At 39.7% G+C, this 23,919-nt stretch overlaps 2 protein-coding genes across 2 annotated transcripts; one reads left to right on the top strand and one right to left on the bottom strand.

The window, feature by feature from the left end:
* The first annotated feature begins 1,079 nt into the window (after positions 1-1,079).
* On the top strand, positions 1,080-11,651 carry FCER1A (Fc fragment of IgE receptor Ia). The gene is made up of 5 exons (XM_029231316.1): positions 1,080-1,138; positions 1,554-1,574; positions 7,798-8,052; positions 9,559-9,816; positions 11,287-11,651. The coding sequence occupies exons 1-5, from the start codon at positions 1,084-1,086 to the stop codon at positions 11,472-11,474; spliced, it is 777 nt and encodes a 258-aa protein (XP_029087149.1). The 5' UTR covers positions 1,080-1,083; the 3' UTR covers positions 11,475-11,651.
* A 4,786-nt stretch (positions 11,652-16,437) lies between these two features.
* Positions 16,438-17,490, bottom strand: LOC114897874 (olfactory receptor 10J4-like). Its single transcript, XM_029226933.1, is given in 1 exon segment — positions 16,438-17,490. A coding segment is annotated over 1 exon segment (1,053 nt).
* Positions 17,491-23,919: the final 6,429 nt, after the last annotated feature.

Raw genomic sequence — 23,919 nt, 5'->3', positions numbered from 1 at the left:
TTATGGGGTTATTATCTCCAGTATCACTATCAATACCAAATCCTGGAAGAAGGTGACCAACTCTGACCTAGATTTAAAAAACAGAAGAATTAGGCAAAGGGGTCCTGGAGGGAGGAGAACAGATGCGGATTTAGAGGAGAAAGGGTGATTGTGCTGGAGATTAGAAAGATAAAAAGGGAAAAATGGTGGGAAAGAAAATAAAATAAATTATATGACCGAGATCCCTGTAAGTTAAGGCTTAATGTCTGCCTTCCTGTGTTGTGAGCCCCATCAGGACCCCATGGGAGAGAACGAGTCTCTGAAAATATCTCTAATTTGGCTGGTTGGATAGTGGATCATCAGGGAAGCAGACGAAAATTTGTGACTTTGTGAACTAATGTATCAGCAGGAAATTAGGTAATAAGAGGATTGGTAGCTCTGCAGAACCACAACAGAATTTCAGCAATTGCTGGCCATACTTGTAGACATGCATAAACAATATATCATCATGATTAAGAGTTTTACTCTGGGATTAGATTTTTTAAATATTTTGAGTCCCAAATTAGCCATTTACTAGGGAATACCCTAAGACAAGCTATTTCACCTCTCTAAGTTCCAATTTTCTTATCTATAAAATGTCAATAACAATGGTACCTCCTTCATAGGTTTATTGTGAGAAATGAATGACATACCAGATGTATTTATCATAGTGCCTGGCATATATTAGGTGTTGAATAATTAACTGTTGTTGTTTTATTCTGCTCTCCCTGGCAGCCCACTTTTCTAAGTTGCAAATGACATAGCTACACATTGACAGTTTAAGAAAGCTCTGTGCCCGTGTGCCTACCTCTATGCCTCTTTACCACTAGATTCCAGATGTGTACACGGAAGTGGGATGGAGAGGGCAGTATGCGGGTAAATACAAAATTGCCCTATTAGGCACCACCCTGAATATTATCTCCAGAGAAGGAAGCAAACCTAGGTGCAGCTGATGAGTTAATGAGATATGAAACAGAGAACATTTCCTTCTCCTTTTTAGTTTCAAGCTTACTCTAAGGCCCTAGGTCTCTCCAGGCCAGTTGGCACCTGGCAGCCACAGAGGAAATGCCTACTGCCATGGGAACCCCTGCCCTGCTGTGGATAGCTCTGCTGCTCTTCTGTAAGTAGAGATCAGTTACTGGCCCCTGAAGGGGTCAAAATGGATTGGGAGAGCAGCTGGAGTGGGAAAGTTGATCATTTTACTGGTGACTTTTTCTAGGCTATGTGCAAACCGTGGGGAATTTCCCAGGGATTCTGTAGGGAAGGCAAGCTGGATAGCAGAGGAAGTGGGGCTGAACACCATCTAAGGGGGAAGCTGGACTGAAAGTCTGGTCCTTGCTATCATGCTGGCATCTTCCAGAGGGCAAGGGAGGAAAGACAGAAGCTCCTTCCTTCCCTGAGTCAGATTCCTGGAAAGATGGTTGGCCCTTAAAACTTCGTGGATGTAAACCTCATCACCACTTCCAGATCCCAGTCTTTAGGTGTCCAGAAGGCTGGGGATAGACACTAACGTATCCTCTCTGGACTTTTTGCAGCTCCAGATGGCATATCAGCAGGTGAGACCTCTGTCCTTGTTCCTTCAGCATTTCAATGTGTCTGGGACTTGCCCTCCCTTCACTCTTACCCTTCATCCCATCATCTATTTTCTAATGATTATTAATCAGCTCTTCCCTGTCCAACCCACTTCCACCTTGCATAATCTTCCTTTGTCCCCCCATTCAAAAGTTTCCCACATGCCACTTCATTCTCTCAAGTCACCCTTTCCTCTTTAATGCCAACAGTCATGTCTGTTGAGCATCTAAGTGTCTCAGCCACTCCTCCAGCCACTATCATGTAAACTCGTTCTTTTTTAAAAATTTTTTTATACAGCAGTTTCTTATTAGTTATTTATTTTATACGTATTAGTGTATATATGTCAATCCCAATCTCTCAATTCATCCTACAACACCTGATCCCTGCTTTCCCCCCTTTGTGTCCATACATTTGTTCTCTACATCTGTGTCTCTATTTCCGCCTTGTAAACCAGTTCATCTGTACCATTTTTCTAGATTCCATATATATGCGTTAATATACGATATTTGTTTTTCTCTTTCTGACTTACTCACTCTGTATGACAGTCTCTAGATCCATCCACATCTCTACAAATGGCCCAACTTCGCTCCTTTTTATGGCTGAGTAATATTCCATTGTATATATGTACCACACCTTCTTTATCCATTCGTCTGTCGATGGGCACTTAGGTTGCTTCCATGACCTGGCTATTGTAAATAGTGCTTCAATGAACACTGGGGCACATGTGTCTTTTTGAATTATGGTTTTCTCTGGGTATATGCCCAGTAGTGGGATTGCTGGGTCATATGGTAATTCTATTTTTAGTTTATTAGGGAACCTCCATACTGTTCCCCATAGTGGCTGTATCAATTTACATTCCCACCAAGAGTGCAAGAGGGTTCCCTTTTCTCCACACCCTCTCCAGCATTTGTTGTTTGTAGATTTTCTGATGATGCTCATTCTAACTGGTGTGAGTTGATACCTCACTGTAGTTTTGATTTGCATTTCTCTAATAATTAGTGATGTTGAGCAGATTTTCATGTGCCTCTTGGCCATCTGTATGTCTTCTTTGGAGAAATGTCTATTTAGCTCTTCTGCCCATTTTTTGATTGGGTTGTATTTTTTATTATTGAGCTGCATGAGCTGTTTGTATATTTTGGAGATTAATGCTTTGTCTGTTGATTCATTTGCAAATATTTTCTCCCATTCTGAGGGTTGTCTTTTTGTCTTGTTTATAGTTTCCTTTGCTGTGCAAAAGCTTTTAAGTTTAATTAGGTCCCATTTATTCATTTTTGCTTTTATTTCCATTACTCTAGGATGTGAATCAAAAAAGATCTTGCTATGATTTATGTCGAAGAGTGTCCTTCCTATGTTTTCCTCTAAGAGTTTTATAGTGTCTGGTCTTACATGTAGGTCTTTAATCCATTTTGAATTTTTTGTGTATGGCGTTAGGGAGTGTTCTAATTTCATTCTTTTACATGTAGCTGTCCAGTTCTCCCAGCACAAATTATTAAAGAGACTGTCTTTTCACCATTGTATATCCTTGCCTCCTTTGTCATAGATTAGTTGACCATAGGTGCGTGGGTTTGTCTCAGGGCTTTCTATCCTGTTCCATTGATCTATATTTCTGTTTTGTGCCAGTACCATATTGTCTCAATTACTGTAGCTTTGTAGTATAGTCTGAAGTCCGAGAGTCTGATTCCTCCAGCTCCATTTTTATTTCTCAAGATTGCTTTGGCTATTCAGGGTCTTTTGTGTCTCCATACAAATTTTAAGATTTTTTTGTTTTAGTTCTGTAAAAAATGCCATTGGTAATTTGATAGGGATTGCATTGGACCTGTAGATCGCTTTGAGTAGTATAGTCATTTTCACAATATTTATTCTTCCAATCCAAGAACATAGTATATCTCTCCATCTGTTTGTATCATCTACGATTTCTTTCATCAGTGTCTTATAGTTTTATGCATACAGGTCTTTCTGAACTGATATTTCATTGTTAGTGGATAGGACTGCAAGAGACTTCTGCTCATTAATTTTGTATCCTGAAACTTTACCAAATTCATTGATTAGCTCTAGTTATTTTCTAGATCTTTAGGGTTATCTATGTAGGGTATTGTGTTATCCACAAACAATTACAGTTTTACTTCTTTTCCAATTTGGATTCCTTTTACTTCTTCCTTTTCTTCTCTGATTGCCATGGCTAGGACTTCCAAAACTATGTTGAATAAGAGTGGCGAGAGTGGATATCCTTGTCTCATTCCTGATCTTAGAGGAAATGCTGTCACTTTTTTCAACATTGAGAATGATGTTTGCTGTGGGTTTGTTGTATATGGCCCTTATTATGTTGAGGTTGGTTCCCCCTATGCCCACTTTCTGGAGAGTTTTTATCATAAATCGGTGTTGAATTATGTCAAAAGCTTTTTCTGCATCTATTGAGGTGATCATATGTTTTTTATTATTCAATTTGTTAATATGGTGTATCACATTGATTGATTTGCATATACTTTAGAATCCTTGCATCCCTGGGATAAGTCCCACTTGATCATGGTGTATGATCTTTTTTACTGTGTTGTTGGATTCTGTTTGCTAGTATTTTGTTGAGGATTTTTGCATCTATATTCATCAGTGATATTCGTCTGTAATTTTCTTTTTTTGTAGTATCTTTGTCTGGTTTTGGCATCAGGGTGATGGTGGCCTTGTTGAATGAGTTTGGGAGTGTTCCTTCCTCTGCAATTTTTTGGAAGAGTTTGAGGAAGATGGGTGTTAGCTTTTCTCTAAATGTTTGATCGAATTCACCTGTGAATCCATCTGGTCCTGAACTTTTGTTTGTTGGAAGATTTTAAATCACAGTTTCAATTTCATTACTTGTGATTGGTCTGTTCATATTTTCTATTTCTTCCTGGTTCCATTTTGGAAGGTTTTACCTTTCTAATAATTTGTCCATTTCTTCTAGGTTGTCCATTTTTTTGGCATAGAGTTGCTTGTAGTAGTATCTTATGATGCTTTGTATTTCTGCAGTGTCTGTTGTAACTTCTCCTTTTCATTTCTAATTTTATTGATTTGAGTCCTCTCCCTCTTTTACTTGATGAGTCTAGCTAAAGGTTTATCAATTTTGTTTGTCTTCTCAAAGATTCAGCTTTTAGTTTTATTGATCTTTGCTATTGTTTTCTTTCCATTCCATTTATTTCTGCTCTGAGTTTATGATTTCTTTCCTTCTGCTAACTTTGGGGTTTTGTTTTTTCTTTCCTTAGATCCTTTAGGTGTAAGGTTAGATTGTTCATTTGAGATTTTTCTTGTTTCTTGAGGTAGGATTGTATTGCTATAAACTTCCCTCTTAGAACTGCTTTGCTGCATCCCATAGGTTTTGGATCATCATGTTTTCATTGTCATTTCTCTCTAGGTATTTTTTGATTTCCTCTTTGATTTATTCAGTGATCTCTTGGTTATTTAGTAACATATTGTTTAGCCTCCATGTGTTTGTGTTTTTTACATTTCTTCCCCTGTAATTCATTTCTAATCTCATAGCATTGTGGTTGGAAAAGATGCTTGATATGATTTCAATTTTCTTAAGTTTACCAAGGCTTGATTGTGACCCAAGAGGTGATCTATCCTGGAGAATGTGCTGTGTGCACTTGAGAAGAAACTGTAATCTGCTCTTTTAGGATGGAGTGTCCTATAAATGTCAATTAAATCTATCTGGCCTATTGTGTCATTTTAAGCTTGTGTTTCCTTATTAATTTTCTGTTTGGATAATCTGTTCATTGGTGTGAGGTGTTAAAGTCCTCCACTATTTGTGTTACTGTTGATTTCCTCTTTTATAGCTGTTAGCATTTGTCTTATTTATTGAGGTGCTCCTATGTTGTGTGCATATATAATTGTTATATCTTCTTCTTGGGTTGATCCCTTGATCATTATGTAGTGTCCTTCCTTGTCTCTTGTTAATATTCTTTATTTTAAAGTCTATTTTATCTGATATAAGTATTGCTACTCCAGCTTTCTTATGACTTCCATTTGCTTGGAGTATCTTTTTCCATCTCCTCACTTTCAGCCTGTATGTGTCCCTAGGTCTGAAGTGGGTCTCCTGTAGACAGCATATATATGGGTCTCATTTTTGTATCCATTTAGCAAGCCTGTGTCTTTTGCTTGGAGCATTTAATCCATTCACGTTTAAGGTAATTATCGATATGTATGTTCCTATGACCACGTTCTTATTTGTTTTGGGTTTGTTTTTGTAGGTCCTTTTCTTCTCTTGTGTTTCCCACTTAGAGAATTTCCTTTAGCATTTGTTTTAGAGCTCGTTTGGTGATGATGAATTCTCTTAGCTTTTGCTTGTCTGTAAAGCTTTTGATTTCTCCATCGGATCTGAATGAGATCCTTGCAGGGTAGAGTAATCTTGGTTATAGAGTCTTCTCTTTCATCACTTTAAATATATCATGGCACTCACTTCTGGCTTGTAGAGATTCTGTTGAGAAATCAGCTGTTAACCTTATGGGAGTTCTCTTGTATGTTATTTGTCATTTTTCCCTTGTTGCTTTTAATAATTTTTCTTCTTCTTTAATTTTTGTCAATTTGATTACTATATGTCTTGGTGTGTTTCTCCTTGGGTTCATCCTGCCTGGGACTCTCTGTGATTCCTGGACTTGGGTGGCTATTTCCTTTCCCATGTTAGCGAAGTTTTCAACTATAATCTCTTCAAATATTTTCTTGGGTCCTTTTTCTCCCTGTTCTTCTGGGACCCCTATAATGAGGATGTTGGTGCATTTAATGTTGTCCCAGAAGTCTCTTAGGCTGTCTTCACTTATTTTCATTCTTTTATCTTTATTCTGTTCCACAGCAGTGAATTCCACCATTCTGTCTTCGGGTCACTTATCCATTCTCCTGCCTCAGTTATTCTGCTATTGATTCCTTCGAGTGTTTTTTCATTTCAGTTATTATATTGTTGATCTCTGTTTGGTTGTTCTTTAATTCTGCTAGGTCTTTGTTAAACATTTCTTGTATGTTCTCGATCTTTGCCTCCATTCTTTTTCTGAGGTCCTGGATCATCTTCACCATCATTATTCTGAATTCTTTTTCTGGAAGGTTGCCTATCTCCACTTCATTTAGTTGTTTTTCTGGGGTTTTATATTGTTCCTTCATCTGGTAAATAGTCTTCTGTCTTTTCATTTTGTCTATCTTTCTGTAAATGTGGTTTTTGTTCCACAGGCTGCAGGATTGTTGTTTTTCTTGCTTCTGCTCTGCTTGTGTTGGAGGGTCTCCTGCAGGGGGCTCGAGGTGGGGTGGATAGTGGCTGTGGCTCACCACAGGGACAAGGGCACTGGCAGCAGAAGTTCTGGGATGCACTCCTTGGCATGAGCCCTCCCAGCGTCCACCATTAACCCCACCAAAGAGCCTGTAGTTCTCATTCAATTCTTACACCATCATCACTGTTATTATTATTGCCATTTTATAATTGAGGATGCTGAAACTCAGATTAAGTCATTTTCTGGAGGTTACACAGCTAACAAAGGACTGGATTGTAACATAAGTCCCTTGAATCCAAGTCTTTCAGCAGCGTCATCTCTTCCTCATCACCACCTGGCTGCTTCCAAAGTTTCTGTTCAAATTTGTACCATATCTCTTTGTCCCTGAAAGCCTTTTAAGACTGATCCCCTTGGCACTTCTCACTACCATCCAGAATTGACATATATTTTAAATTCCATATTCACTCACAGTTAAATAGTCATAAAAATTTAGAGCTGGGAGAGATCATGTATTTCATCTAGTCCAATACCTTAATTCATCCATTATTCACTCATTCATCAACTCAATAAATATTTAATGAACACTTACTTGTAATAGTCACTGTGCTGAGTTATGGTTGAACATCACAGACATAATCTCTGCCTGAAGAGACTGCAGTCCTCATTTACAGACATTGGAACTGAAATTTAGAGAATTAGAGGGAGTTACCCTACATCACATAGTAAATTTGCTTGTTTGTTTTTGAATATGCTGCATTTGTGTCTTATGTTTCTCCCTAGGTTGGGAGCTCTGTGGAGCCACAACACCCTTTTCTCCTTCCTTTAATCCTAGGAATCAGGACAGTTTCTTATCACCAATGGTATAAGTAAGGGTAGACTGACCATTGATTGTCTGACTATTGGTATGTCTGTACTTTGGAGTCTGTACAGTTTTCAATGATATTTTTCCCCCTTCTATATCTCTTTCCACAATCTGCTCTTCTGAAAGCCATCTGGAAATCTAAGGTATCCTTGAATCCCCCATGGAACAGAATATTTAGAGGAGAGAATGTGACTCTTACATGTAGAGGGAACAATTCCCGTGAAGATGACTCCACTTTGTGGACCCACAACAAAAACTCTTTGGAAGCAAAAACTTCACGTTGGGACATCATAAATGCAAGCATCCAGGACAGTGGGGAATATAGATGCCAAAGCAAAGGACTTTCCACAAGTGAACCTGTGTACCTAGATGTCATCAGTGGTAAGTTCCAGGGTTATGGAAATATCAGTTCTCTCATGTGAGGAATGGCCCATCTGAAGATGGGGAGAAAGCAAGTTATTCCAAGGTTTAGGGCACCAAGGTGGGACTTAGGGTCTCTCACCAGACCTGTCCATCTCTCTTCTTCTACCTCTACTCCTTCTGTCAGCCATTCTGCTTTTTTTCAAGATTCTGGCAATCTCCCAGTGTTACTCCTCTATTCTATTTCACTTCTGACTATCTTTTCTACATAGGTGCAGATGCATGTTTTATGGTCAAATGGCATGTTGGATATGTGAACATTGCAAATAGCTGTATATGTTAAATAGGATCAAAAGACTGACTTAAAGATTTGCTCTGCAATTTCCATGTATCACAACCTGAATATTAAGTTGAACTCTTCATTTTGAAAGACCTCTCTGTACATTCCTCATGTCCTCTGCTTTTACTTAAGAACAAATCTTATGTTTGCTTCATCTTTATTACTGTCAACAATTAGTGCAGCATGCTCAGGCACATGTGGGTTAGTCCGTAAATGTTTAATGAACAAAGCAATGATTTCATTTGCATGGCTAGCTCATTGTTATATTTTGCTTTATATTTTTAAATAAAAAATATTTTAAAGCATAAACATACTTTGTATTTTTCTCGAGTAAAAAGAGATGTTTCAACAGCTGTGTACAAATTCCAAATAGAAACTAAAGCAGTGTAAAACATCTTCTTTATTTCTTTGGAGTAGATTCTAGAAAAGTCCTCAAGGATCGTTCCTAAATAAAATATGCTTGTGCAACCTAGCCACATTTCCATTGAAAAGTCTCCTTTGGTGAATGCTTTTCAATTCTTAAAATGACATTAGCCATGCAACCTGACTCTTATATTTTACTGACTCATTATTGACAAACGTTTGTTGAGAACCTACCAACTCCTAGGTATTGTGTTAGGTAGGCACTGGAGATACGATGTAAGGAACAGGCATGCCCCAGACCTCTGAAGTATAGAGCCCAATGAGGAAAAGGATATCCAATCAGTACTTACACAAATAACTAATTAAAAGTGTGATACATGTTCTGAAGAAGTCAGGGGCTAACTGTGGCTAATAGAACTGGGAAGCACCTATAAGGTTAGAGAGGACAAAACAGACACTCTCCTAGGCTAAGACTCCCCAGGCATAGTGGGTTTATTTCCCCCTTAGTGACTAAATGCAACAATGGAGCTGAGTGTGATAATGGGTTTCAGGCCTTCTATGGGTGGGCTCATTAGAAAGGTCAGTGATGTTGTGGTCCCAGAATTACTTTTCTGGAGAGAGGATTTATCAACAGAGGAGACAGGCTATAAGCATTATTTTTTGTTTCTTTTTTATTGACCTTATGAGCCAAGAAATGGGTTAATGATAAAGGTTTCTGACACACACTCTCTGCATGACCTCTTTTATCTACTTTTATTTTATTTTTATTTATTATTAATTTTATCTATCATTGTTGAATAAATGACATAAAAAATGCTCTTCAGACTGGCTGCTCCTTCAGGCCTCTGCTGAGATGGTGTTGGAGGGCGAGCCCCTCTTCCTCAGGTGCCACGGCTGGAGGAATCTGAATGTCTACAAGGTGACTTACTTCAAGAATGACAAAGCCCTTAAGTACTGGTATGAGAACCACAACATCTCCATTACCAATGCCACAACAGGGGACAGTGGCACCTATTACTGCATGGGCATAATTCAGCAGATACTCTATACTTCTAATCACCTCAGCATTAAAATAAAAAAAGGTAAGTTGGTGAAGTAAAAGGAAGGAGTTCATAGCAGGGGAAAGGAGAAAGAGCATTTGAGCCTAAAGTGATAGCAGCTGTAGAATGGGGGCAGCTGTGATTCCTTGGAAAGTCTATTAGACTTGCAATGAGGGGACCAGGGCTAGAGTGTATCCCTCAGTCTGTCTTAGATTCCTTACTTGTTCAATGGCAAGTGATACCTGCTCACATGGAATTTTTATAAATATTAAATGTAATATTTGTGAAATGGATTGTTAAATACTAGCCAAGCAAAGTCATCTGTTGCTCCTGGGGAGAAATTTATATTTAACAAATTGAAAGAGAGTTTCAAAGTTGAAGGAACAAAAGCTATAAAGAGCTTGAAGAGTCTATTCTAGCCTAGGAGGGATGGGAAAGGAAACCAACAAGTCAATAGGCTGTGTGCCTGTGAATTAGGAGATGAGAGAGAGGGCTTGATGAGGAAAGAATAGGTAGGTGGGCTACCTCTCTAGCCAATGAAAGAAGCTGCTCTTTCCAAACTTCATATAAAAAAGTGAGCCTTTGAAATATTTGCCTTGCAATGAAGAAATCAGACTTTTTCTTGGTGGATTTTGCTCATGCTAATATCTTAAAAAGCATGAGACCAGAAGCCAGAATTAAGCTCTAACGGTTGCTCTCTGTTAACTAATTTGAGTCCTGTTATTTTATTGTTGCTGGGCTTCTAGTACCCTTATCTGTAAAATAAAGGATTTGGACTAGACTCCACTAGAATCACTTGGGAAATTAAAAAAAATTGATATCTGTATATCATCCCTTGATATTCTGATTCAATTGGTTTGGAATGAGGCCTGGGCATCAGTATTTAAAATCTCTTTCAGGTAATGGTAATATGCAGCCAGGGTTGACAGCCATCAGTCTAAGTGATCTGTAAGTAATTTCTGGCTGTAATATTCTAGGGTTCTATAATTCTAGAGCAATCACAAAAAAATCAGTACTTTGCAAATAGGGTAACGGAATCACAAAACAGTGGAATTGGAAGGCAACTTAAATATGATCTAGTCTAATATCTTCATTTCACCCAACAGACATGCAATAAATGATGACTGATTGATTGGTTGATTGAGAAATAAGGCACTGGTGACCCCCTGCCCTCATTCTGTCTCCTTTCCACCTCTGAATCATATGTGGATGTTGGTCTTGTCAGCTCCAAAGAAGTGGCCATCTTTCCTATGACCTTTCCCCTTGGGCATAATGGCTAGACAAACCATTAGACAGGGGCTGTGGGGGAAATACTCAGGACTCCCTAGGGCTCCAGGGAGCACCGACTGAGGAACCCAAACTCATGAGTGTTTTCTCTCTGCTCCTGGATGGCATATCATGCTAGAAAATGAAAGACCATGTTGGGTCCTTCTCTGAGGGAGGATGACACCCTTAAACTCATTTTTCAGTTTCTAATATGAGTTATGTTTCTTGTTGTTGATTCCACTCCAGCTTCCCAAAGCAAATATTTCTGGCTACAATTTCTTATCCCATTGTTGGTGAAGATTCTGTTTGTTGTGGACACAGCGTTGTTTATCTCGACCCAGCAGCAGCTCACAGTTCTCTTGAAGATTAAGAGAACCAGGAAAGGCAACAAATTTATGGGCCCACAGCCCAGACCAGAACCCCCAAAGAACTGATGTTACTGCTCAAGAAACATCTGCAATAGCAATTTCTTTCTGGCATTAGCAATTGTTTCTTAATGGTTAAACACAGCTCACAAGGTACCAGGTGCTCAAGGCTTTACAGAACTGCTTCATTAAACCAATCAAAACTGGTCAAGTGGCATGTAATAGTAAGTGCTCAATAAAAATCATTTAAATAAGTAAAGGAATGAATAGATTCATTTATTAGTATTAAAAGAGACGTACAACTTGAATAAAAGAAGTATGAAACCACATAACATGACGTTCCTAAGTATTTGAGCCTTGCTAATTTCTTTTCTGCTTCTAGAGGCAAGAACCATGAAGGTCTAGATTAGAAATGTTCTCTCTTCTAATGTTATCTCCATTGTAAGTCTGAGCTAGGAATGAGAAGACATGGTAGAATGATGATGAAGTTGATCATTTTTATGCTCTCTCTTCAACACTATCATATGAACTTCTAGTTCTTGGCAGAACCTGGGGCAGCCTTGAGTCATAGGTCTCTGGGGATGAGGCTCAGTCTAAGATTTCCCTGTGATTGTTTCACTCCCCTAATATCTCCCCAATTTAAATCTTATATACCCTCTTATAGCACCTGAATTAAGCATCTTAGTGAAATTCTAGCAAATAATAATCATATCTCTCACTCTGAAAACAGTCCAGGACTGAATAAGATCTCAGACAAAGACACAGTCTTTGCTTCCCCACCCACACCCCACCTCTGCTTATGGAGACAGTTATAGTGGGGGCCTGGGGAAAGCATTATGGAGGAGAGGCAACATACTATCAGTGCTGACCAAGAGTTCACAACAGGCAACGGAGGATCAGAGCACCTTTAGTTTACCTGTGTTTTTCGAACAATTAATAACGTAACATAAGGATGAAGTGAACTAGGGGGAAAATTTGTAAATATCCATGAGACTGACAAGGCCCATTTTCTCCAAAGGATGTTTGGGGCCATAAAGCAGAGAATAATTATTAAAGCTTTTAAAAATATATATAGATATTTGGTGTTGAGGTGGGGGAAAATTTTCCCCTTGCCCTCTCTTGAGTTTTTGTGGCTGAACTAATAATAAAATTTACACAAGACAAATTAGCAAGAGAAAAAGAAATAGTTTTTAATTCATGTGCACAGAGGTCTCATAGAAATGGGACCTAAAATGTGGTCAAAGCAGGCAGCTTTATACTTTTTAGACAAAGAAATGATACATTTGAGAGGAATTGACAAAGAAGCTTAGGATTGGTGTGCTCAATTCGTGAGGAATCTAAACAGAGTTTGGGCTTGAGGTGGTAAATAAAATAAGTAACAAGTTTGTTTATATAGGCTTCTAAGCCCCGAATTCCCTCTCTCTGGCAGTAAGGGTGTCCTTCTACCTCCAGATGCAAGGAGTATACCTCTCATGTGCGAGATTTATTTCCTACTTTCAGGAAGACAGAAATATATATGGAGGGCTTCCCTGGTGGCACAGTGGTTGAGAGTCCACCTGCCGATGCAGGGGACGCGGGTTCGTGCCCCGGTCCGGGAGGATCCCACATGCCGCGGAGCGGCTGGGCCCGTGAGCCATGGCCACTGGGCCTGCGCATCCGGAGCCTGTGCTCCGCAACGGGAGAGGCCACAAAAGTGAGAGGCCCGCGTACCGCAAAAAAAAAAAAAAAAGAAATATATATGGAAAAGAATATGAAAAAATATGAGGATATATCCTTTTTCATATTCTTTTGCACTATGGTTTATCACAGGATATTGAATATAGTTCCCTGTGCTATACGGCAGGACCTTGTTGTTTATCCATTCTATATATAATAGTTTGCAACTGCTAATCCCAAACTCCCAATCCATCCATCCCTGATTCTTAAGTAGCTTTAATTCAAAATAATCAATATGTCATTGTGGCACATTTAGGGGCAGCCCACTCTGATCCCCAACACTGGTATGAACCTCCTTAACACTGTCTCTTTTTTAAAAATCATTTCAGAGAGTTAGGAAATGACCAGATTCTCAGGGAATGGCCTTGGCACTTGGCTTTGTGTAAAGAAGCCTGGTGAGTGGAGAAGAGATTTTTCCTGCAACCATAGGCCAGGAAAAGTCCCTACAGGAAGCTCCTTGGTGTTGTTCCTGGACACTTCCCTACCTTTAAGGAAAGACAGGAGGTCTGTTAGAAGTTATAACCTTGAGACCACAGTCTTACAGAACATTCATTAACAACATCTTGTCTCACAGTGTTTAACACACAGCTATGCATCAGGCTAAAGAGCAAGTTACTTCCTCCTTTATTTGGTCTGAGGCCAAGTGACCCGGAGTTAAGAATTGAGAGAGACTGAACATGAATAGAAAGTCGAGGCTTTATAAGCTTCAGATACATCTTCTGAGGGATTTTCTGAGTCTCTGAGTGACTTTTATCTCTATTTTCACTTTTTCACTTTACCTCCAATTCACTTTTACCTCCATTTTCATCCTCACTCCCAGCTTGCAAGGGCTGTGGACAGAGCATAAACCTGGAAGTTTGAGCTGTTGTTAACCAGCTGTGTGACTGGGGCAAGATCTTGCCAGTCTCTGAGATTCCATTTCTTCTTTGTAACAAGGGGCATTTGGACTAGGTGGTCTCTAAGCTCCCTTTGAGCCCATTTTGTCCTTCATTACGTGGGAACCCAGTTCTATGAGGTGACTCTCCAGCACAAAGGCTCAGAACACATTCCCAAAAAAGCTCCGGTGTGAATTTCTCCTTCATCCTCTACACACTGGTCTCTCCCTTCATTGTGCTCTCCCATGTATCTAAATTTCAGGTTCATACCAGACTTATGTCTACCATTTATTTCCACCTTTTTTCTTCCTGATATTCATACATCTGTTCCATAGGGAATGTGGAACACACAGTGAGGTCTTGAGTATTTTGTGGACCCCCAAAATATGGCATTTATAAAGGTGCTTTATTATTTCAACACACATAAAGTCTATCTGTGCCAGGGATGAAGTATGGAGGTTATACAAATGATTAGAATAGAAATAATTCACCCCAGCTCCACCCTTGGGGCTTCCTCTGTTACCTCCAATATCTTACCAGATTGGTCTAGGCCAGTCCATAGAGCAAATATCTTTCCCATGATTGCTGTTCCAAATTGTCTGCTACAAAATGTCACAAACTCCTAATAATTAGGATTGGTTTTTGAAAATCAAGTTGGTAGCTCCCTACTAGTGGCCAATGGAAGACAAATTTCCTTGGCTACCTCAAGAGTGGAAACTCGGACAAAAGATACACCTTGTATTTTGGGAAATTGAGTACTTGAAGAAAAGCTCTGCTATTTCTCTCTTCTCATTAAATGGGAAATGGGACAACAAGAGAATCTCCTTGAAGTCACAGATGGGAGCTTTATGCTGAGAATGGCAGAGGTACTCGCCAGCCTGGGTGCCCAGAGAAACTCAGAGAGTATTATTGTCTCCCTGCCTTAAGTTGTCTACCCAGCCCTGGACAGTTAGTTACCAAGCCCAAGTCCCTATCGGGTGCCTTATCAGAAACTGACACTGGTCATCAGACCTTTACCTAACAGCTTTATCTAGACTAAGCAGAACACAATGCAAAAAAAAATTTTTTTAAACTGTTTTTTGGCAATTCTTGGCTACCGTAACAGAAATAAACTGACTCTATCATTTCTAGAAATCTGGTCACAAAGGCAAAGATATCTTTTATCTCTGGTCAGATAGCACATGCCAGTGTTTCTTGGCAAAGCAAGACATGTTAACTTGACTTAGAAGATTTGTTAATTTCCACTGCCTTGTCCTAGGCTCAGCACCCAGCTAACTTCATGACACTCTTACAAGTGATATCTTGCCTCTGCAGCGTCACCGCATGGGATCAGCTGGATTCTAGAGACGGCAAGAACTGGGTTTGAAACTCAGGTTATACCTGTTCTTCAGTATAGAAGGCCAGAGTGAAGTGGAAGGATGAGGGAGAGAGGACCAGGGCATACACCTTCACCTTCTGTGATGCTCAAACATGAAATGCTGTTTTTTACCTCAGGTTTTAAGTTGGGAGTATCTAAGAAGAAATTTCTGAAGATTAACCTCTGACAGCTTAGGAACTTACTGGAAACTTTTTTCATTAAGTCAAGCTTCAGACTTCTGCTCATTAATAAATAATTTCAGAAGTTGTAGTTAAAGTGCTTACATTTATAACACTATTTCAAAGATTTAAGTCTACCCTGCAAAAGGAACTATGATTTTGCTTGGCTTCTTCCAGCCTCCATCCTCTTTCACTCCTGCGCTGGAGATGTGAAAACCATTGAATTGTTCAGCATGCTCTCCTTTCCAAACTGGAGTTTTCTCACCTAAGCATCTTGGGACTATGGACAACCCACCTCTGTGTTCTAGTAGCTGGTGATTTTTTGCCTTCCCACATTTGTACTCCTCATTTCCAGGAGTGGTCAGTTAGGACAGTTCTATCCACTTGGAGAGTGGTTTTTTTTTTTTTTTTTGGCCTTCTGAAGAGTCCTCAGTCTGTGATGAGATATTAGTAAGCAGCAAAAACAGATTACAAGAAAGCCTTCAACGTCCACAGAAAAGGACATGCATGTGTCTCCACACTTATCTGTTAAAATTTTGCATAGATTACTCATACACCCTTAACAACAACAGAGGTTTTTCTGAGGTGGTTTCCAAACACTTTGTTTATTAGCTTTCTAGAAACTTGCTGGATTTTGTGCTTTACCGGAGTTGTATAACCCAATATATTCTCAGGGCATATGTAGATGTGTGCATGGGTGTATAACATAGGTATGAGTGACCCAGGCAGGTAAATCTTTCCCTTATATTCTTAAGTGTATGCCAAGTCATTTTCTATCTTCTCTAAAGGAGGTCAGAGAGAACAATGACTAGCTCAAATGGAAGTCTCCAATTTTAGCACCCAATTCAATTTAGTCTATTCTTCTTGATCCCATACTTAAAGGTATTATTGATACAGCATTAAAATTAGTACATATTTACAAAATGAAAGAAAAGGCCTTCAACGACCTCCTCACTAAGAGGAGAGGGGCTTTTGCCCCTGGCTCTGCACAGAGCATCTTTGACCTCCTTGTTCCTCAGGCTGTACACGATGGGGTTCAGCAGAGGAGTGATGACAGTGTAGGTCATTGAGATGAGCCTGTCCTGCCCCAGGAAACTCTGGGACTTAGGCTTCAGGTAAATGATGGAGGCACAGCCATAGTAGATGATGACCACTGTGAGGTGGGAGGCACAGGTGTCAAAGGCCTTCTTCTGACCCTCAGCTGAAGCAATCTTGAGGATGGTGGAGATGATGAGGACATAGGAGATGAAGACCAGGCCCATGGGTAGAACAAGGACAAAAACACTGACAACAAAGTTGATGATCTCATTGACAGTGGTGTCTGTGCAGGCCAGCTTCAGCAGGGGTCTCATGTCACAGAAAAAGTGAGAGATGACAAAGGCATCACAGAAGGGCAGGCCAAAAACAGATGTTACCTGTACAATGGCCATACCCAGGCCAATTCCCAGGGACCCAGATGCCAACTGGATACAGGACTCTTTACCCATGATGACTGAATACTGTAGTGGGTTGCAGATGGCCACATAGCAATCATACCCCCTGGCTGTGAGCAGGAAGCAGTTATTGATACTAAAGGTGAGACAGAAGAAGAGCTGAGTGGCACAGCCTTGGATAGAAATGGACTATAGATGAGGACTCAGGAGGCTAGAAAGCATACAGGGAATGATGGCCACAGTGTAGCAGGTCTCAGAGATGGACAGCATGCTCAGGAAAAAGTACATGGGAGTATAGAGGTGATGGTCCAGGTGAATAACAATCACAATAATGACATTGCCAAAGAGAGTCAGCAGGTACAAAGTTAGAAAGACAAAAAAGAAACCAAGCCTGTGCTACCACCCAAAGCTGGGGAAACCTTCAAAAAGGAACTTAGTCACAGCAGTGGAGTTTGGCTTTAGCACTGAGGGAGGTCTAGGTCTAAAAGAGCTGGGCAAAGGAAAGAAATGTGTGATGATAATCATGAAAGACAGTAGGCTGGACCAAGGCCTTCAGTAAAAGGTATGTCCATCCTCTGAACAATGCCCAAGACCTCAAGGGTCATCAGTGTTCAGCTGTTGGTCACTTGCTCAGAGCCATCACCTTCCCCCCACCCTCTTCTTTATTGCTATGGAAGTGTTACCCCAGGACCCTGGGGTTGATGGCAGAGATAGATCTGAGAAGGAAAATACAGACACATCAAAAGATAGATTTGTAGAAATAATTACCTAGCCATTGAAGAGGTGAGTCCAGGTCCAGGAAGAAGCCCAGCTCTATAGTTCTTCCTCCAACACTCTTGATTTAGCCCTCTAAGCATCCAGTGAGGAACAGTGACCTAAGTGAAAGACAAAAGATACCTGAGGCTGATAACCTTTCAACACTGTCAAAATGCAGTCAATATCAAATGTCCCATGAAGGTCCTAGAGTGGCTTCTCCTCCCCAGAACCCTAGGTCCCAGGCTTCACTTCCCTAAGCCCTGCACTAAAGTCTACTGTGATCATGAAAGACTCAAAAAGGGAGCACTTCTAGATATTCTAAGGCCATGCAGGTATTTAGCTTATTTCCTTGAATTCTAGCCAAAGGCAAGAGAGAGGCTGGAATAAGTATGAGGATATCCCTTCAAGTCGCTTCAAGTAGGGAATGGTTTTCCCAGTGTGAGAGCAAAGATAAAGCTCATTTAATCAGTGAAGGGCCAGATGTTCTATTTTTCACTTTAATTTTACATGTTCCAAGTTGTGATGAGGATAGAATTGAGCTTATTCCACGTGAGCTCAGAATTGGAGACTATACTGGAACAGAGTTAACCTTGCCCTTAAACCCATATCTACTCCTGATTACCCACCATGTTTAACCATTACCTCCATTCAGGAAGCTGAGAACCATCCTAACTATCTCCCTTCCCTTTTCCATCCTGAAGACAGTGCCTCCTGAAATTCTGTCTACTCTGTCCCTTCTTCTCCATGCTTTCTACCAACACCCAACTTTCGACCACCATCATCATTCTCTATGATGACTGCAATGGTCTCCTAACTAATCCCCCTCATTTCAGTTGACCTTAGTCCAAGTCTTCCTTCCGAATGTTGTCATAACATTCTTTTTTTTTCCTCTTTTTTCCTTTAACATCTTTATTGGACTATAATTGCTTTACAATATTGTATTAGTTTCTGCTGTATAACAAAGTGAATCAGCTATGTGCATACGTATATCCCCATATCCCCTCCCTCTTGTGTCTCCCTCCCACCCTCCTTGGTGGTTTCAAAGCACTGAGCTGATCTCCCTGTGCTATGCAGCTGCTTCCCACTAGCTATCTATTTTACATTTGGTAGTGTATATAAGTCAATGTTACTCTCTCACTTCGTCCCAGCTTCCCCTTCCCCTTCCCTGTGTCCTCAAGTCCATTCTCTACATCTGTGTCTTTATTCCTGTTTTGCCCCTAGGTTCATCGGTCAGAAAGAGAAAAACAAATACCGTATGCTAACATAACATTCTTTAAAAAAAAGTCTGCTAATGGAGACTTCTTGCATAAATTCCTTCAGTAGCCCTTTTCCTTTTTAAGCATAATATTTAAACTCATTTATAAATTGAATATAGTAATACTCCACAGAGTTGCCATAAGTGTTACATGGGTTAATGTCTTTGAAGAGTTTGACATGCACTTGATACATAGGAAGCCCTTAATAAATAGTAGTTTTATTTGTACTTCTTCTTCTTCTTTTTTTTTCTTTTGGTCACAATGCACAGATCTTAGTTCCCCAACCAAGAATTGAACCTGGGCCCCTGGCAGTGAAAGTGCTGAGTCCTAACCATTGGACCACCAGGGAATTCCCTAGTACTTCTTTTTGTTTTCACATATGAACCAGTTTAAATATTTAAGAGACGCAGTAGGAGATAGACAGGCTTCAGCCTAGCATTCTAGGATGTGTAAAGAAGCCTGTGATTATCCTAGCTTTGATTTTATAAATTTTATCATTTCCCTTCCAATTGTTCATATGGACTTTTTCATACACTTTAAAAATCTTTCCTGAGGTACACTGATCAGAACAATGCACTGCTACATGTACTATATCAACACAGGTATGAATCAGGTAGAATAAGACTTTCATTTTTGCTTCTAATCCCCTTCTTGAAGATGCCCAACATTTTACTTCTCCCTTAGATCACAGTAGCCCACCCAGATAATATATCTAAGACTAACCTTCAGTGACTTCTAGATTGCATTTCTGGATTATAAGTAATAGTTTGGAATCCACCACTATAAAATCACAGTTTTCATTATACTTGCACACTTGATTTGAAAGTCATCCAGGTTATTCTTTTTTTTTTTTTTAAATGGAGTTAGCATAGTATCCTCAGTCCCTTCTAGTCCTGTGACTGATTTTTTTAAAAATTAATTAATTTATTTTTGGCTGTGTTGGGCCTTTGTTGCTGCACGCAGGCTCTCTCTAGTGTTAAGTGGGGGCCACTCTTCGTTGTGGTGCACGGGCTTGTCATTGCAGTGGCTTCTCTTGTTGTGGAGCATGGGCACTAGGCATGTGGGTTTCAGCAGCTGTGGCACATGGGCTCAGTAGCTGTGGCACACGGGCCCTAGAGTGCAGTCTCAGTAGTTGTGGTGCACGTGCTTAGTTGCTCCGCAGCATGTGGGATCTTCCCGGACCAGGGCTCAAACCCGTGTTCCCTGCAATGGTAGGCGGATCCTCAAGCACTGTGCCACCAGGGAAGCCCCCATCCATGTTATTCTTATAACTTAATTCCACTTCCTTGGCCAGAAGATCTTACTCATGCTGGTAGCCTACAATATTTCTGTTTCCCTCCTCCTCCAGACCATTAATCAGCACTAACTGTTGACACCCTAAAAAACTGTACCCCAGCACCATAATGTGGGAGACTCTAACAGATAGGACAATCAGTAAAGGGGTGCAGAGTGGAATGGGGAAATGAAAAACATTGGCAGGGGTAGGATTACTCATCTAGGGTGTAGGAAGGAAACATGAGAGACCAAAAAATAGGGAGAGTACAGATGGACAGAAACCTCAAAATTCAGATAATGTCTTTGACTTTGGAATTTTTACTACCTTTTATTTCTTTCAAATAAATGACACCCCCCCCCAAAAAAAGTGAAACAAAGCCTTTCCCTGACTTAATCATGAATGAATATACTATTTATATTTTTCCTCCAGTGAAGAGAGCTTATTTATCTCATCATTCTCTGGTTTTCTTGTTTGTTTGTTTCCTGTGAATAGTAAAGTTTTGCTTCAAATCCAAACAAAACCATTTTTTCAATAGTTCAATGTGTTGAATAGTCACAAAGTGTAAGTACTGTGCTAATACTAGGACAACAAAGATGACCAAGGAATGGTCCTTGTCCTCATGGAGCTTAGATTTTTGAACAGCCTTTTGTAAAGGACCCAGTTACAGGCCTTTGAAGTCTTATGTCCCTCTTTTCTATGTTAGTTTACAGATCCGCATTTCCAAAATCATAGAATTCACAATATTCTCTAGGAGAGATCATGTTCCTCCTTGTATAGACATCACTGGCTGTGTGATAACTGAATATATACTATAATAAACATTCTGGCATATCAGGAAGTGAAACTCACCAAGTGGCCTATTTCTTGGGTATTCTAGAGAGCTGTATTCATTCCTGAGGGTCATACCCCCCACTCTGGGAATTTGACTGCCTGCAAATTAGATATGGATTTTTACGAATAGTTATAGAATGTTTCCCAGATCATTATCAGTGCCTTTCCTGATAATTATTTAAAACCTATCAGTTATTTAAATTTAGACCACATTGTAAAAATTTGCTATTTTAGCAAATAGTCTACTTTCTTTTTTTTTTAATCTGAAGGTCACTCATGTCTTACTGAGCAGAGCTATGGTTTAATAGGAACTTCCCCTTCACTGGCGAATCTTTAGATACCTCTTGGATGCAATATATAAAAGAACTGGACAGGAAGGAAACAATGCCTATCCCAGTCTTCCAGTGTCTGAGATTAGAAGTGAAGGACAAAGTCACATTAATTTCCTCTAGATTCTCACAGCCCCTCCTCCTGGAAGAAGCTCCTCATTGAGTCACATAGCAGTAACTCCGGCTTGAGGTTTCTTTATGAGGTGCAAATTGTCTGTTCCAGACTCCTGGGTCTCCTTCCCAAAACAGCACTGACTGCTCCCAAGTGATCAATATCAGAAGACACAATCCAAACAGCAGAATACTTGGAGACCTTATTACTCAGTCAGCTCACTTCCTAATCCTGAGATTAATGTTTTGGAGGGAAGAGTTGCCCTGACCATTACCAGGGCTTCTTCCACCCTGCTACCCTTCCTATTCTTATAAAGTTGAAGGAAAGAACTAGTTCTCCTCCATCCCTAGGATGATGTTATAAAGACTGTAAGATGTAGATAAAGCTTCTAAGTAAGAGAAGAGTTGAGGGGCAAAGATTCCAGAAAGAAAGAAAGAAAAGATATGTGGAAATGTTAGCCTGACACCCAATTCTTTGTAGTTTCCTTGAGGAACTGTAACTTGTTGTCTGTATTCTTTGGTCAAAAGACTGAAAAAATGGCAGTCTCCATATGCTTAAGGGCTATACCCTAGGCAAAGGGGTAAAGTGGAAATAAGTTAACCCTCGCAAAGACTGAATCCAGCTCAATTTTACTTAATACCTATTTGTGTTAATTTGCTCTTGCTTCTCTAGAGGAAGGTAATATAATGAACAGCCTCAATTTATTTTTACAATTTACAATTTTTTTTTCATTTATAACAGAGGTAGGCAAACTACAGCCTACTGGCCCATGAGCCTACCAGTGGTTTTTGCATAGCCTGCAAGCTCTATAATGGTTTTTACATCTATAAATGATATAGAGTGTCCAGGATGTGATAAAAATACAATAAACATACTGGGAGAAAAGACCAAAAGGCTAAAGATCAAGAAGAAAAAAAAAAAAAAGCACTCAACAGAAACAGATCCATAAAAAAAATCACTGTATTAAAATTATCTGATACAACTTTAAGATAAATAGATTGTAGCAAATGCACCTAAGGTGACCCTCAATGAGTCACACCCATGTATAATACAATCCTCTCCTCTGAACTGTGGGCAGAACTGTGACTTGCCTCTACTCAAGAGAATAAAGCAAAGGTGATGGATGTCACACCCATGCTTATAATACATCTATAAAAATTCACCTCAGCAAACAGGAACAAGAGATAGTTCCTTGCTGGCTCTGAAGAAATAAGATACCAAGTTTTGAGAGGGCTTACAAGAAGGCCATTTGGCAAGGAATGTGGACAGCCTCTAGGAACAGAGCAATCTCAGTTGGCAGCTGGTAAGAAAACACAACCTCTGTCCTATAACCACAAGGAACTAATTCTGCCAACAACCGTGTAAGCTTGGAAGAGTACCTGAGGCATATGAAACCCAGTTAAAAGGTCTAGCATATGTGTAATTGGAGTTGCCCATGGATAGGAGAGGTAGAATATATCGGACACAATATATGAAGAAATCATAGCCATACGTTTTCCAAACCTGAGGAAAACATCAGATACAGATTCGAGAATCACTCTGAAATACACACAGGATATATACACATACACCTACACACAAAAGGCACGTAGGCATATCATGTAAAATAACTAAAAAAAAAAGATAAAAAGTCTTTACAGTAGCTAGAGGAAAAAAGATACATTATTTTCAAGGAATAACAATAAGACTATTAAATGACTTCTTGGTAGCAATAATGGAAAACACAAATCAGTGGAATGGCATCTTAAGGGTTCTGAAAGAAAATAATTGCCAAACTAGAATTCTATATTCAGGGAAAATCTCCCTCACTAAAAAAGCAAAGCAAAGACATTTTTAGAAATGGAAAAAAAATGAGAGAATTCACCATCAGACCTGCATTAAGGAAATATCAAAAGGAGTTCTTCAGGTAGAAGGAAAATCTATCCTAGATGGAAACAAAAATGAAAAAAACAAAAAAAACCAAAATGAATTTAAAAATAACAGAACAGAAAAGATAAATGCATGGGCAAGTATAAATTAGTATTATACTTAATATTATACAATAATAAATTAATGTATTATGAATTTTTAAATATTTATAGAGTTAAAATATACAATAACATGAAAATGGTAATAAATTAAATTAAGGCTTCATATAGTCTTTGCATTGTCCTTGAAATGTAATTCTAAAATAACCATTAAAATGATGTAAAGGGGGGCTTCCCTGGTGGCACAGTGGTTGAGAGTCCGCCTGCCGATGCAGGGGACACGGGTTCGTGCCCCGGTCCGGGAAGATCCCACATGCCGCGGAGCAGCTAGGCCCGTGAGCCACGGCTGCTGAGCCTGTGCGTCCGGAGCCTGTGCTCCACAACGGGAGAGGCCACAACAGTGAGAGGCCCGCATACCGCAAAAAAA

Source organism: Monodon monoceros, unplaced genomic scaffold, assembly GCF_005190385.1.
Source record: "Monodon monoceros isolate NGI ecotype Baffin Bay Population unplaced genomic scaffold, NGI_Narwhal_1 Super_Scaffold_18, whole genome shotgun sequence".
In the NCBI taxonomy this organism is placed as follows: Eukaryota; Metazoa; Chordata; class Mammalia; order Artiodactyla; family Monodontidae; genus Monodon; species Monodon monoceros.
The sequence above is the reverse complement of the archived record's forward strand: the minus strand, read 5'-3'. Positions and strand labels throughout refer to the sequence as shown.

Bases quoted from the DNA above. Each gene is read 5' to 3' on its own strand.
- FCER1A (XM_029231316.1), top strand. From the start codon at position 1,084: ATGCCTACTGCCATGGGAACCCCTGCCCTGCTGTGGATAGCTCTGCTG. The intron at 1,575-7,797 runs GTGAGACCTCTG...CTCTTCTGAAAG, and splicing joins TCCAGATGGCATATCAGCAG to CCATCTGGAAATCTAAGGTA. The intron at 8,053-9,558 runs GTAAGTTCCAGG...AATGCTCTTCAG, and splicing joins GTACCTAGATGTCATCAGTG to ACTGGCTGCTCCTTCAGGCC.